The sequence below is a fragment of the Anoplophora glabripennis genome, unplaced genomic scaffold (assembly GCF_000390285.2).
Source record: "Anoplophora glabripennis isolate ALB-LARVAE unplaced genomic scaffold, Agla_2.0 scaffold524, whole genome shotgun sequence".
NCBI lineage: Eukaryota > Metazoa > Arthropoda > Insecta > Coleoptera > Cerambycidae > Anoplophora > Anoplophora glabripennis.
This window is the reverse complement of record NW_019416606.1, coordinates 63,317-80,108: the sequence shown is the minus strand read 5'-3', so window position 1 is coordinate 80,108 and position 16,792 is coordinate 63,317. Positions and strand designations below refer to the sequence as shown.

General features: G+C 34.9%; 1 protein-coding gene across 6 annotated transcripts in view; it reads right to left on the bottom strand.

The window, feature by feature from the left end:
• Positions 1–3,771: 3,771 nt before the first annotated feature.
• The window catches only part of LOC108912564 (endothelin-converting enzyme homolog), a 62,008-nt gene continuing 48,987 nt past the window's right edge, over positions 3,772–16,792 (bottom strand). For all 6 annotated transcript variants that reach the window (XM_018717819.2, XM_018717816.2, XM_018717820.2 and 3 more), the window contains 6 exons: positions 16,087–16,253; positions 15,840–16,022; positions 8,604–8,765; positions 8,274–8,546; positions 5,437–5,624; positions 3,772–5,263 (listed from right to left, as the gene is read on the bottom strand). In XM_018717819.2, the coding sequence (XP_018573335.1) occupies positions 5,087–5,263; positions 5,437–5,624; positions 8,274–8,546; positions 8,604–8,765; positions 15,840–16,022; positions 16,087–16,253 (1,150 nt within the window). In that variant the 3' untranslated portion in view covers positions 3,772–5,086. The remainder of the gene's footprint in view (positions 5,264–5,436; positions 5,625–8,273; positions 8,547–8,603; positions 8,766–15,839; positions 16,023–16,086; positions 16,254–16,792) is intronic.

The window sequence follows — 16,792 nt, the reverse complement described above, 5'->3', positions numbered from 1 at the left end:
GCCTTAAAAATTATTTTCAATTTGTTCGATTTTCGGTGTGATTTTTCGAAAACAGCGCCGTTCTTTTTCCTGTCGTATTGGAAACAGTTGCAATCGGTTGCAGCGCTGCGGCGCGTCCAAGTTGGCTGCGGATCCTCAAGGGTCCCCTTCCCCCGCCGCCGCCCCCCGACCGCACTTCCGCGCTATTTATAGCCTATTTATTGCGGGGATTTCAGCGATACGTTTTCGACCGTTAATTTGAAGTTTTCGTTCTCAGGCGCGGCCAATAAGTGAGCCAACCGAAAAAAACCGTCCGTCCAGCGCCGAGATGTAAACGGAGAAAAAAAACGCGTCGATACGAGACGGCGCCGTTGCCAAGTCGCCCGTGAGGTCGCCAGAATTGCGCACTTTTTTATTTGCCGCGGCCGGGATCTTTTTCTCTTTGCTGCTCGGTAGAGGCCAGAAATTATCAGTATAGCGGTTTGGTCCACAGAACAGTTAACTAGTTTATTTTTTGTTTACTTTTAACTATCTTGCGGTTATAAAATACATGTTCACCCGAGTAGACTGCTTTATAAGTAGTAAAAGTCAACGGAAAACACTTTTAACTTGGAAATTATGGCAACGTTGCGCTGTTTCATAGCCTGCTTATCGCTGAATATCGCCAACGCTTAAGTAACCAAGCACATTACTGTATTCTGTTGTGTCTGATGCTCGACTTTATGTTTTTCTACAGGGAGGATCATTTAATGGGTGCAATATTTCGTTTCATATTTTTTTATTATTCCCTTGGGTGAAATTTGTTATTCTTATTATTATTTTTTTTTTGGAGGGGGACCAAAAAGTCGATAGCTCTCAGAATCACAATTAACACTTTAAAAACGCATGTTTGACCCACTTGTGATGTCAGCTTTTACTCTGTGTTCTATGGTTTGATGGTAAATTTTATGCCTAGTTTGCACTCTATCTGCTTCTGTGTCTATTGCACTGATGTCCTATTAAATCTGGAAAAGTTAACGTACTTATTTATTTTTTACGGCCTGTTTTTATAGTAGCTTTTCGTTGACAAGATATCTCAAAAATGAGCAAATCACTTAATTGAAGAGCTCCTTTTGATTTATACAGGGTGGGCCATTAGTGCGAGAAAGTAAAATAACTGCTTTGTTACTCATAATACAGAAAAAAAGTTTATATAAAAGATGTACAGAATCAAAACTAAACTACAAAATTAATTTGAAACATACAGGGCAATTAGTAAAAACGGGACACGCCACATATTACATTTTTTTAATGGAACACCCTGTATATTTTTTAACATGGATTTCCGAGAAAATTCTCTATATGGCAATATAAACATTTTATCATTTTAGTGCGGAGTTGCCAAGTCATGTAGAAAATTCTTGACCTCGAACTTTCAGCTTCTAACACTTGGAACAAAATAATTCTACCGAGTTATAGGCAAATGTTAGACAAAGGCTTCTATATTAACTAATATCCATATTTTACACAGGGCATTTTTTGATAATAATATCATTTTTATAAAGTTTAAACTTGATTTTCTAAAAATTTTTCAGATGGAACACCTTGTATTTTATTGTTCTATTTTATTCACATATCGGTCCACTTCAACTTTTATTAAACATTTCTGAAAAAACTTAATTTTTATTATTTTATAGAATACCAACTAACAAATATTAACTAATAAAATTAACTCAAAATGGAATGATATATTATGAACTGACAAGTTGACAAATGTGACAGTTTTTTCCAAAGCCATTTCATGCGAGCGAAAATAATAAAAATTAGGTTTTTCCAGTAATGTTGCTATATCTTAAAAACTAACAACTTTAGATGTAGAACATACTTAATAAGACTTGAAATGGACTGATATGTGAATAAAATACAGGGTGTTCCGTTTGAAAAATTTTAGAAAATCAAGTTTGAACTTTCTAATAATGATCGTATTATAAAAAATGCCCTGTATAAAATATCGATATTAGCTAAAATATGAGTCTTTTCCTAACATTTGCCTATAACTTTGTCAAATATTTTTGCTCCAAGTATCAGTAGTTGAAAGTTACTACAACTTCTTCGAGGTCATGTTTTTTCCAAAATTCGAAGAATTTTGTACATAACTTGGCAACACTGCACTACAATATTAAACTGTTCATATTGCCATATATATAATTTTCTCAGAAATCCATGTTTAAAAATATACAGGGTGTTCCATTTAAAAAATGGCGTGTCCCGTTTTTCCTCATCGCCCTGTATGTTTCAAATTAATTTTGTCCTTTAGGTTTTTTTATTCTGTACAACTTTTATATAAACTTTTTTTCTGTATTATGAATAACAAGGGAGTTATTTTACTTTCTCACACTAATGGCCCACCTTGTATATTGCTAATCGGTTTTTATGACGTTCTAATAAATTGTTGTATATTTCAGATGCTGTTTGACGTTTCCGAGGGCCCAAAACTTAGATCGATACGCTTGAACTTTGTTTTTCCTGTGTAATATACTAGGTGAGCAAAGATTCAGGTGTGTTGATCGAAATTTTCCAACAATTTCCCATGACGACGTGATCAACATAAAAAAACGTGTTCCCATGTATCGAATCAGTTTGCATGAATTTGAGGACTTTTGTCTTTAATGCGTTTAGAAATGTGTAGAGTAATGTAAACACAAATAAACAGATGAATAAAAATAATTGCGCTGTTTGTTTAATTTTAGTTTTAATAGTTGGAAAAATTGTGTTTAATTTTCCATTTTGTCTTTGGTGGCAACCAAATTTTATGTGGAAATACGTAGGACAAATTTGCAACAAGAGATGGCGCCATCACGATTTTCGATGTATGTCACCGACACAGGATGAACGGGAAATTGTCTTAAGAAAGGTATCCACAAGGGTGGGGAAGGGTTGGTATCTACCGCGCGCATCGACTACTCAACTAGATTAATGAGAGGACGTTCTGAGGTTTATAACTGACGTTTTATAGCTTGTTTAGTAGAGAATATTTATAAGATTAAGAGTATAATTTTAGTTTGTCTTGTTTTTGAGAGATTTTGATTGAATATAATTGACAAAGAAGTTACTAAAAACCGGTTTGATTTTGCTGACTTCATACTTTTACGGTATCCTAGTATCAACGAGATGTAAGTGGTGCCATTTATTGGAGGAACAAATACGTAAGATTTTTAAAAATTATAATTATTTTCTTGGAAAATAAAAAACGAAACTAACAACTTTTATGAGAAAAGGCGGGCACATTTCCAAAAAAAAGTTGAAACAGATTCTAAGTTTTTTATGAATTTCGTTGATATATGACAGAATTCGGAACTGATCAATTAGACAATCTTTTAAATTTTGTTGATACTTTTATTAAATTCTTCGTGTGGCACCATCTATACGTCAGATGCCCAACTAATCTATAAAAGTATTTGGCGATATTACAGATACCTACCTTTTACAGGAATTTGTTACAGCATGCTACTATTAATGAATAATAGATGTCGCTACATAAAACACTCAACAAGAACTATACACTCAGTTTTCATTGGTTGATCGATACACGTCAACCAATCGCGTGCCACTTTAGTACCCCTTATTCTTTCGATATCACTCAATGATCTTATCTTTTGCAAACATTTCAAATAAATGGCAAATATAAATAGTCCGTACAGAAGTTAAAAAATAAATATACAGGGTGATATTTTAAAATAAAACACAATTATGTGTAGTTTTCCAGGTAGTTCTTTGTATCCCGTTGAAGTTATTTTAAAATGAAACACCACCTTAATCTAAATATTTACATTTACTTCTTTATCACAGTAAAAAATATACACAGTGTACACAAAACGTTCTGTTCTGAACCCAGGGGTTACAAATAGTCACATAAATATGAATAGACTGATATGGAGGTTCCAAATGTAAACCTATGGGGGAGTAACTGGGATATAGCAATACTATAATCTAAATCATTTATATAAAAAGCCATCATCGGGGCCGTGACTTGTTTTTAGGTTAAATCTACAACCCTTTCAGTAGACACACGCCATGACCCCGAACAACTTCAAATTGGTGATTTATGTAAAAAACTGGTTACAGTATGATTTCGTCTTAAATGACATGAAATAATACTCAAATTATTTTAAATATTCTAGAAAAATAGTTATTTTTTTTAAACACTGACAAAATACGTACAACCGACAAAATACATAAAAAATGGGTTAATTTTAGCTGTAATGACTTTAAATTAAAAATAACTACTTTAGGAAGAAATCAGGTACACGCTAATATAAAATAAACCACCCTTAATCTATAAAAAAAAATCCAAGGCGGTCGGGTTGATTCTGTTAGGACCCAAACGCCTTGCGATATATATGTATATATTATAACACGTACAAAGTACTCGTTTCCAGTACCATAGTGATATTACAATTGATGTAAATATTACAAATAAGCCACAGGTAATCGATTCTTTATAAAAGAACTTCATATTCAATTTTTAATAGGCTGTATGTAAGTATTTAGCACACGTCCTGTTCAAATCCTATGGACACTTAGATTAGGCCCGAAAATTACCTACTATTAAAATTTTGGTCAATTTTCTAGTAGTAGTTAACAGTAAAAACGAATTGTACGCACGACATAATTTAGGGGCGCACTTTTTAAAATGACGACTTGAATGAATGGCTTTCCAAACATGTCTTGGTGTACAAGTGGCCTTCGAAGAATGTTAGTTAACAAAAAACAAAAATGTAAACAAAAATATTTTTTGTAACCAAATATGTTTCTATGCTTCGTCCTGTATCGGAGGTCACCTAGTATGAAAACGAAATGCAGCCTTCAGTACAGGCCCTAGACTAAAAAATATTGTAATAATAAAATTTTGTTATCAGAGTCAAACACCAAACGAAAAAACATGGCAAAAGTAAAACTCATGTTTCCAATTCCCGAATAAAAGTATTAACAAAGCTGCAACAACAATAATTAAAGATACATCAATTTAAACAGAGATATCACACACTTTGATGGTAACATCTCTTTACTTAACAGACTGTCACTTAAATACATTAAGAAACTAAGCTCAGTGTGTCGGCCGGCTCTCTTACCAGACCTCGCACTTGTTCCTTGGGTTCATTTTCGAGCCCGCTTTGCACTTGAATTCCTGCGAGAACTCCTTGAGATTGCTCAGGGCCCCAATAACACGGTATTGGGCTGGAGAGTGGGAGTCCTTTTCTATCTGAAGGTTCGTGGCCTCTTTCGTCACTGCCGAACACCACACCTACAAGAAAATGATATTTTTATCAGAATTTTTAATTCCGAATGATAGTTTTTTGCTTATAAAATCCTACAGCTGATTAAGAAACTTCTACAGTAATTTTGGACAAAGCAAGTGATTTTTAAGGATTAAAAAGACGTTTTTTTCTAAGTTAGAAAATGGTAAATAAATCAAACCTGTGCAAAAGCGACAAAAAATAGCTGGCGGTGACTGAGCTTGATTCCGGGCAGTGCTGGAGGTTCTGATTGGCTTTTGGTCAATTCTAGGTAGGCGTGGTAGGCTGCTTTTAGTCCACCGTTGTCGGCAATGTTTTCACCCAGTGTTTGGTTCCCGTTAATGTTTTTCCCATTGATTTTGTACTTATCTGGAATATTGCAGTGTAAATTAAAAAAGCTATATAAAGCATACTAATACACAAATTCAGATTATTAAAACGTGGAACAAATAATTTTAATACTATTTTGTTTTTTTTAAACACTGTGTAATTGAGAATATTTGCATCCTTAATTATCCCAGTTCGTTCAGGATAAAGGTATATACAACGCGAACAAAGTGCAGAAGTGCAAATAAGTCGAAAATGCTGTTTAAATATTGCATAGCTTACCGGCCTGTACTCAAGACCGTCTCATCTCAGGCAGCCATCAGTGCAGGCCATAGAATAAAAACAAATATTCTTTTTACTGTTTTAAATTCTCTAAATAAATATAACCGAAGAATAAAAAGATTATATTTTGCATCACAGAAATCATATTAAAATGACGACTTCCCAGTTTTAACAAAATTAATTTCACCAATTAAACGGGTAATTCTGTAACTCACTTAAATTTAACACATGCAAACATTTTTATTTTTGACAAATTCGTTAAATAGTAATAATGGATTTCTATTCTATATGTCAAAACTGAAGGCTACACCTAATATGAAATAATTTCAACAGGATGTTAAAAATCTGAAAAAGTAGTCCAAACGTCTTAGTTTTAATCATAGATTGTTGGTAGAGGATACCTACCATACAGGGTCGGAAAGTCCCCATGGTTCATCGGCCGATACGTGAGAGCGATAAAGAAAGTCATAGAAATCCGTGCAATAGAGAAAGATGGCTATAATGAAAGCATCTAATAGTCACCGCCCATTTCGCGCTTTCACAAATAAGATCCACTTCTTATTTGTGGAAGGGTGAAATGGGCGGTGACTATTAGACGCCTTCATTATAGCCATCTTTCTCTATCGCACGGATTTCTATGACTTACTTTATCGCTCTCACGTAACAGCCGATGAACCATGGGGACTTTCCTATCCTGTATACCAAAATTATTAAAATTTTAAGTTATTGTTATTATTTAAGGGATATGTTAGAAGTGAAATGTTAGCAGTGGTACTTGAAAGATAAATTGCCAACTGCAAAATGGTTCTACAATAATTGTTACCGCAACAGAAATTGCAGCAAACTTTCTTGAGAATGTAAATATAAGATGCCTTTTTAATAATTTGACAGCTATGAAAAACTAGGGTTCACATGTATATGGAAAATAGTGGATGTCCATTATATTTTTAAATGAGTTGCAGTTTACAGAATGCCAGTTGATTTTTAACGCCCATTAAAATTTCAACACCCTATTCAAGCTAAAAGGCACGAATCAGAATTGCCCTTTAAATAACCTAAAATTTACTTTCCAGCCTGTAGTTAAGGGCACCTTGTGTCAGGCAGTCTTCAATACAGGCAGAAGGGTAAAAATATACAGGTTCGGAAAGTCGCCATGGTACACCGGCCGTTACATGAGAGCAATAAAGTAAGTCATAGAAATCTGTGCGATAGACAAGGATAGTTACATTGAAAACGTTTCATAATCTGAATAGTCACTCCCACTTCTAACCCGAAACGGTCAGTGACTATTCAGATTATGAAACGTCTTCACTATAGCCATCCTTGTCTATCGCACGGATTTCTTTACTTTACTTTGTCACTCTCATGTAAAGCCAGTTGGACCATGTGGATTTTTCAACCCTGTATATTACTGGCATTTATTCAAAAACTTGTAAGTTTAAATAAATTTGTAATTAAAATGTACAAGTGAAAGATTTAAAAATACAAATCAGGCGTGATAATAATAAATCACAAATCATAATAACCTTTATACACAGAGCGCAAATGGTTCCACCTATCGCGCTACTTCCCAACTACACCATTCTGATGGCTACACTGGTAGGAACTGTAGGATGAAACCTGCTAAAATTTGCCAGGTAATTATTTGCACGACCGTCGCCAACTGGGCGAAAACAAAATGTCCGATGTATGTGAGGCGGGTTAAACTGACGATTGATCCTACTTGTTGTACTAGGTGTTACGAGTACAATTCAATGCCGGTCAGGGTATATAGCCCGCAGAAACTTTGCTTTATGCCAAACTAATGTATGTGCAATAACAAAAATATGTAATCTATTGTTTAAATATTTAAAATAAAAACAATTGTCAAAATTGTAGAACAAGGGATTCTGTAGATACCTAATTAAAAATCTCCAAAATTGGTCAACAAATTGGAATCACTTCCAGCATCTCCAACTTTTTGGATAATTTATTGAAGCTAGGAAATTTACCGCAATTTATATACTGCACGTAAGAAAACAAATTCTTGATCAATATATTGGCTTGCAAAATGTTAAATATAACAGATTTTACTGAAATAGTAAGTTGTATTGACTACTGTTAAGATTTAATAAAGTTTAATTCACAGTGTGCAACGACGAACAAAAAAGCATTCACTTTCTCGGCCTGTACTGAAGGACACTTTACATAATTTAGTTCCGACAGCCTACAATACAGGCCAAAGCGTTGAACATGTTGCTAAACGAGAAAATTTTAAATTCCGAGTCATTTTTATCTAAATTCAATCCTGTCTAGTTTCCTTAAAACTATTTGAAGTACTACGAACAAGGAATGGACTGTAAAGCACAAAACGAAAACAATAAACTGAAAACTACATCAATCGAGCCAGATTTAATATGTTACACTTACTATATTGATCCACGACGCACTTGGTCCTCTGTTTGAACTTGTCGATGGTCTTGTTCTTCCACCAGTGGTTCAGGTTGCCGTACTTGTCGAACTGCCTGCCTTGGTCGTCGAACCCGTGGGTCAGCTCGTGTCCCATCACGACCCCCATGCCACCGTAATTCAGACTGGGGGGGAAATTGGGATCATAGAAAGGGTTTTGCAGGATACCCGCCGGGAACACCATCTGGTTCTTGGTCGGCGTGTAGTAGGCGTTCACCGTGGAAGGCGCCATGCCTAAAAACGGGGAAAAAATTATTCCGAACAAAGGCGATGTTATAAAGTTGTGCTTACTCCAAGTCGTTTTATTGACGGGTTCGTTTATCTTTTCCAACATTTTCTTCAGGTTGAAGTAGTTTATGTTTATGTTGTTGTCGAAATAGGTGTCATTCCGTACAGAGAGGTTCTCGAACCGCTCGTCCAGTTGGTTCATGTCCTTGATGAATTCCGGGTACCCTAGAATGAAAATGTTAAGATCAAAATGTAGTTGTTCTAATATTTTTCGCAACAAATGATGGTCTGGAATAAAAAAGTTGAGTTAAACAGTCAGGGTATTTCAAGATTAATTGGGTAAACTTAAAATTTGAATTCCAGTTTAGTAAAATAAGAAAGGTGTAGTAAAATGTTTATATGATACACTAAAATTAATTTCCTCAAAAGATCAAATTTTCAAGAATGAAGGATTCGTGAAAAATATTTTATTGGATAATCACTATCCTGAAACTTTTTTTGATAGAACTTTTCAAAATAATGTAAATAAAAATAATTTTCAATGGTGGCAACAAAATTTGATATACAGGGTGTGCTATTTAACACTCCCGCTGTCAATATCTCCCAAATTAAGAAATTTATTTTAGTTTCGAAAACTGGGATTGTTGGGTCCCTCGGATAGCTTCAAATTGTTAGAATTGTTAGTTCAAATCTTTCCGTATAGATGGAGTGGCGATACTAAAAAATTTTTTGATTCCTGGAACGCGGAAATATGGTCCATCTGAGAGATCTTTAAATTTTAAGTAACTTTTGTAATATAAAGTTTTTCCCAATATTTACTTGTTTTCGAGATATATCAACTTCAATATGCAATGTATGCTGTAACAGAAAAATCTATTAAGTATATTATTTAAATTACACCGAGACAAAATATTGTTTAAAATAAATCATGTATGACAGATGACACATATTAGTTTTCCAATAATTACAGTTTTATTTATTTATTTATTTATTTATTTATTTATCAGTACAATATCCAACGAGCGATAAAGCCCAGTTACAGGATAAGGAGAAGAAGCAGGAAGTCAGTCATCTAAATGATGTAAAACAAAAGAAACAACAAAGAAGAGTGTCAAAGATACATACATAAAAGTTAAAAAAACATTAAAAAAGAAAAAATAACAGTCACTAATTAAAAACAGACAATAGACAAAACTAAAGTACAATAAAAGTCACAAAATAAAATCAGTTGCGTACATTATAAACCTGCTTAATACAACTGATGGTAGAACAGAATAAATCTAACCGTGATTCAACTTCTAGGTAGCTGGCACACATCTGATGAACAGGCGCTGCTTTGTACAAATTGGTTCGACCTTTTTTTAATTCCAAAAGATGCCTATTTCTAGCATTCACTCGAGGAACATGAAAATCTACTAGCCTCAACAAGTTCTCACATTTTATTAAATTATTGAGCAATTTAAACAAAAATATAACAGAATACATTTTTCGGCGTTCTGCGAGACTGCACATGTTGAAGCGTTCGAAAAATGCCTCCTGCGGAAAGCCCCTCGGCGGGTAGTGACCATCAAGCGCGAACACCGCTAGTTTAAAAAATCGACGTTGAACTCTTTCTAAGCATGACACATGAATAGAATAAATAGGAGTCCAAACCAAAGACGCATACTCCAGTCTAGATCTGACCAGTGCACCGTATAGCAGTTTAAAAGTGTTGGGATTCCGAAAACCCGCCATATTCCGCACGACAAAACCCAGGTTCTTGTAGGCAGATTTAACTATAAAATCCATATGCTGCCTGAAAGAAAGTTTTGGATCGAAATAGACTCCTAGGTCTTTAATAACATTTGGCCGAACTAGGCTGGACCCGTGTAATCGGTAGTCATACGAAATTTGCCTCAACTGCCGACTGAAGGACATGACATTACATTTTGCCACATTAAGAGGTAATCTATTGTCAGCGCACCAGGAGTTTACCAAATCCAAATTTCTCTGCAGATTACGTGCATCACGTTCATTGGCTATGGGACAAAATATCTTCATATCATCCGCATATAATAGGAAACGCACATCCAGATCCAATGCTATATCATTAATAAAAATCGTAAACAACAAGGGCCCCAGGACAGAACCTTGTGGAACCCCTGAGGATTGAGCAAATTCCAATGACCTTTCTCCCATAATCTGGACAAACTGAGTTCTGTCAGATAAGTAAGAGGCCATGAGCTCCAACAATGAAGAACCCAACCCCGCGGAATCTAGTTTCGACAATAATAAACCGTGGTCAAGACGGTCGAAAGCCTTCGAAAAATCCGTGTACAAGACATCCACCTGACCTCCCCTATCAATCACCTCATGGATATACTGCGCCATACACGCCAAATTGGTAACCGTGGAACGCCCTTCAACAAAACCATGCTGCTCTGGTAGGATAATATTTCTAAGGTGAAATGACAAAATATTATGTAGGGCTATTTCAAAAATTTTGCCGAAATTACATAGTATTGCAATTGGTCTATAATTTTTTATGTCATTCCTGTTATCTTTTTTATATATGGGACAGATTTTCGAAGTTTTCCAACGATCGGGAAATGTATGAGTGGACAGTATTCGGTTGAATATTATAAGAAGAGGCTTGGCAAACACAGTAGCACAATCTTTGATAAGAAAGGCAGGTATGAGATCGGGACCCATGGTCATTTTAGGTTTTAGTTTTTTTATGGAATTAAGTACATCGTTGTATGAGAAAATTACATCCGAAAGAGCATTGGTATTAATATTAAAATTGGTGCTTCTCAAAGGATCACTATTGTCCCTGTTTACGAATGAGGAAGCAAAGTAGTCAGCAAAAGAATCGGCAATTTGTTTAGTATCATTTAACGACATGTTGTCGTATGTCATAATATTTGGAATGGTTGCATTACCTTTCTTAGCGTTAACAAAAGTCCAGAATTTATTTGGACTGTGTTTTAATTGATGTTCAATATCAGCGATATATGTGTTGTAGGCCAGTTTACTTTTGCTTTTTACAGCTGATCGCAAACGTTGGAAATTTATATGATCCTCAGCATTTGAAGTGGAACGGTACTTCTTCCATGCCCTCGCTTTTTCATTAATGGCAACAATTAGGTCTCTGTTAAACCAGGGTGGGTAGGATCTTTTTGAAGGTATCTTTTTGGGAACATATTTCAGAAGAATGGAGTTTAAGGTTTCATAAAACTGAGAAACAAGATCGTTGACAGATGTGATTTTTTCCATGAAGGACCAGTCAGTCAAAGTAAGTTCGTGATACAAGGCAGGGAAGTTCGCTTTCCTAAAATTAATATTTGAACTTAGTTGTGTTCTTATTCTCTTAACATTATTGGGAACAAAGAAGTCTATTAGTAAAGCAGGATGATGAGGATCCTCCGGCAACAACACGTCAGAAGAGTGGAAAACGGAACATCTGACATTAGAGAGAACGAGGTCAAGAATCCTGTTATTGTGATTTAGAATATTGTTGTATTGATGGAAGTCATAAAAGTTTATAAAATTATTTAGTAAATGAAGTGGAGATTGTTCAGTAAGAGTGGTATTATTAATATAATTAGGCAAATTAAAGTCGCCCACCACAACAATATCGGAATCATATATCACGTACATAGATTCAAAAGCAAAAAATAGCTTTTCGTAAGTATCCGTTGTTGTTTTAGGAGGTACGTAGATTACAAATATATACAAATTGCGATTTTTCGTAATGTTAACTTTTATAGAAATAATATCAATAGAGAAGAGATCCTGAAATATTTCGTAATGCAGCTTATGATCAAATTTGCAAGCATTAAAATGCTTAGCAATAGCCAATAAGACACCCCCACCTCTACTAGAGTTAGTATGAATAGAATCACGATCAGAACGAAAAACATCATAGTGATTTGTGTTAATTAATTCACTATTATGAAAATTATCGTTCAACCAAGTTTCTGCGAGAGCGATTATGTCGAATAGACACACGGAACAACCCATCAGTAATTCAATTGTTTTAGTCCGAACCCCGCGGACATTCTGATAATATAAATTGAAAGTCGGTAAATCAGTAGATAGGGCTTCGTTTTTACAAACGCCAACGCCAGAAAAAGGTAATTGCTATTTATCCGATAAGATATTCTCTTTAAACCTTTTTATTGCCGAGCTGTAAACATGGCAGGTTTTATCCCACACGGCATGGTCGGTGCGGACGGGGTCTCTATTGTTCTTGTTAAAATTAAGGCAATTGATGCAGGAATACGTAGCTGGTTTTGCACAATCCTCAAGTCTGTGATTTTTAGCGCATAATGTACATATGTCAACATCAGATGAACACCGCCTCGCCAAGTGATGATAACTACAGCACTTGTAACATCTACGCAAATCAATTGCATCAAAAACGCTGCAGTAATCATATCCAATAAATATTTTCGCACTGTCTATTAAGTTACGATACGTACCTACATCTGTCTGAATCACGGCATGATATACTCTATTATTTTTTTTTGATTGATTAACAGATATTACAGAAAAAATACTATCCTCATGAACAATATTAGTATTCTGGTTCCTAATGTTATTGACAATAGTATCCTCATCCAGCTTCTCAGTCAGCCCAACAATTTTGACTCTAGGATTCAGTGCTGGGACCTCTTTAATTGTGTAAAAGTCCCCTAATTTTTCACTAACCAGTTGCTTTAGCTTAACAAAATCTTTGGAACTTCGACAACCAACCATCAAACCACCATCTCGAACTCCTCTTACTTTCGTAATATTAACTTCAGACCCAACGGGGTAAATATTCTTAATCATATCGGACTTAGTCACTGCATGATCCTGCTTAGCTTTAGGTTTAACCACGAGGGACGGTTGTCTCTTCATAACATTTGCGTAACTTGTTTTTAGATCACTGCGCGGTGATATCTGCTCGATTTTTGGTCTGAGTTCATCAATTTTAGGAAGAATAACCTCTCCCAAACTACTTTGTATAATATTTTTGACTTCATTGGTGAATTGGGTCACAATATCAGATTTGAATTTATTAAAAAGACTTGTAAAATCTGCCAACTTCTCATTAAGTTTTTGGTCCACAGAGGAGTAAAGTTTAGCAAAGCCATCGTTTACACGCTGGAGATTAGCACTGTATTCCTTAGCAGTATTATTTTCTAAAATAGAACACTTCTTTTTACAGGCATCACAAAGAAAAAATAAATTGGTACTCTTGCTTAACATGGAGAACTCAACGCTGTTAAGACCAATACATGAGTAGTGAAACCATCTCTTGCAGGTTCCTTCACAGCCAACAATACCTTCATTCTTGACGATTTTACATTTAGCGCAATTAGACATGGCAAAGTGTGAAGTTGCCGCCACTGGCGGCAACCTAGTGGTACCCGTACCCAAACAAAATAGATTTGCACACTAACCAGATGATATCGATGCAATCCAATTCATCACAGACGAGGGCATGCACAGATCCACCGAATGGACTACTACGAATGCACTCAACAAATAAATCAGTTTAAAAACACAGAAATACTTGGCAAAATCGATGCGAGAATTTACATACACCTTACTCGGTCGACCCGCAACATATAGTTTTATCAGCTTGCGTCTTTCAATTTAACTAAGTATACTAATTATAAGATTTATCTCTGTACATTTTTTTTATGTAGTTGATCATTTGTTTTTTTATAATTTATTGTTAGTTAGTATGTGGTGTGAATAAAGCCATTATAACAATATTTTAAAAGAATATTTAGTCTCAGTGTGATTTAAATAAATTAATAGATTTTCCTGTTACATCATACATTGCATATTGAAGTCAACATGTCTCGAAAACAAGTAAATATTGGGAAAAACTTTATATTACAAATATTACTCAAAATTTCAATCTTTCACATCTGAATTTCCACGATCTAGGAATCAAAAAATTTTTTAGTATCGCCACGCCATCTATACAGAAGGATTTGAACTAACTGAAATTTGAAGCTATTCGAGGGACCCAACAACCCCAGTTTCCGGAACTAAAATAAATTTCTTCATTTCGGAGATATCGGTAGCGGGAGTGTAATTTTATCAAAAACTGGACCCCAAATTGAGATACCAAATCCTAAAAATTGCATTTACAGTATACCTTTAAAAAAACAGAGTTGACCTTGAAATAACCTTGAATATGGCCTTCAAGGTCAAATCCAAGGTCACCAGAAGGTGGTCCAAACTCAGAAGTTGGAAAGGTGGATTTGACCTTCAAATGATTGTAAAAGTGAAAAAATGACCCCGAACAGAAATTTTCTCACTCTTTTGAAATCCGTGGTCACAAATTACATACCATAAAAAATCAAAGGCTGACCTTCAAATAATCCAGGGACAAAAATGGTATTACTATAAAAAAAAGAGTTGACCTTCAAATAACCTTCCGGACACTAAATTCGGATCCATTGATCCAAAAATATATGGGTATGGTGGTCTACTCATTGAATTTTTTTTGTCGGCTGTGTACTTTATTCGAAAATAATATTAATAAACATACTTTACAGAGGCAATCAAATGACCATCAACCGAAGTCCTTCAGCCAATATTACCATATAAAAGTTAAGACTGCAATAAGTGTCTACATCTACAATATAGGTACTTACTAAGAAAAGCATGGATATGTGTGCTGGTATGAAAAAAGAAACTTTCTTAAATGTTAATTTTGTTCGCAATTGGCTACCCGAAGAAACAATGATTTTAAACTGTAAAATAGTAGCTACTTTCCCATGTTTATTCTATAGTAATGTTTGAACAACAAAAATACAAGGTATTTTTTTTGAAACATTTAACAAAATTCACTTATATCAGGAATGTGTCTTTATATTAATAACATTTGGACATATTTTTACTTTCAATAATTATTACTGGGTATTGCTGGTATAATTCAGTGCCAGTTAGGACATATATAGCCCTCAGAGTAGTTGTATCCTGCAATATCAGCAGTTAGGGGTTTTATCTGGGAGATTAAATATATTTTTGTTATCGAAGAACATTGTTTTACTTCAATTAATTGGATTTATTTTAGGAACTAATTTTTTGAATTTAATTTAATTTATAATAGAGTAATCAATAATAAACCTAGATATTTTAGAAATTTCAATACTCAGTATCTCGAAAAGGAGGCATTTTCAAACATTCTAGGATTCCAGGACTTAGAATTCGAATCTTAAATGTGGCCAATTAATTCCAAAAATATGGTACATATTTTTTTCAATCTCCCATTTTCTGAAATTATCTCTTGTAAACAGTATACTATCTTACCAATCATGTCCGATATAGCATCAGCCTTGGCAATGGCAACCTTCCTGGTCTCTTCGTCCATCCACTTCAAGTTACTGAAATTTTTCTTGAAAGCGTTCCTCACGTTGTTGATCATCACCTCAGCCTGGATCTTGGAATCCTGATGGAAGACCTCACGGACAAAGATGGCGCCGATAGCAAAACCTTTGAATTATAAATATCAGAAACAACTACATCGGTAAGATTTTTATAGAAAAAAACAACTCACCGAGCACCGTGTTAGTGTCTTGAATGCAGTACCTCCACTGCGGTTCTTCTCCCCCCTCCGAGCCCATCAAGGCCGTTCTTAAGCCCTTGTAGGCATCCCTGAAGTCTTTGGACAGACACATGGCGAATACCCTTACGGTTTGCCATACCATGTAATTGTTTAGAACTCTGGAAGAAAAAAAACTAGTGATGTGAGTGAAAATATATAACAAATTGATATATATCAATTTTTGAAAAATATCAGCTATTATATTTATGTTAATAGCTGATATATATCAATTTTCCCGCCATTTCATGAATAAAGCCAAATTTCAAACATAACCTTACATTTTAAAACTAAAAACTTGTGGTGTGGTAGGCTTAAGTTGGACTGTAGTAGCTCTTGGGTACCTGGAATATCTCCGTCAAAAATGAATATAAAAATCTGAAATTTTAGGGGTGTACTATAGATGGGAAGAACTAAGAGCGCACGTAATTTCAAGTCACCCCTTCCACCCTAGGGGGTGACGGGTGGTTTTTTTAGATGTACCCTACTCATTTTGCGAGTTTCGGATTCTATGCGTAAAACTACCCCCGAAAGCGCGTTCTTGCCGAATTCGCACAAAAACCAAACCACCACCCTCGTATGGATTTTGTCGTTTTTTCGATGAGCATTTTTCTCCTTCAAAAATAAATATAGAAATCTGAAATTTTAGGGGTGTACTATA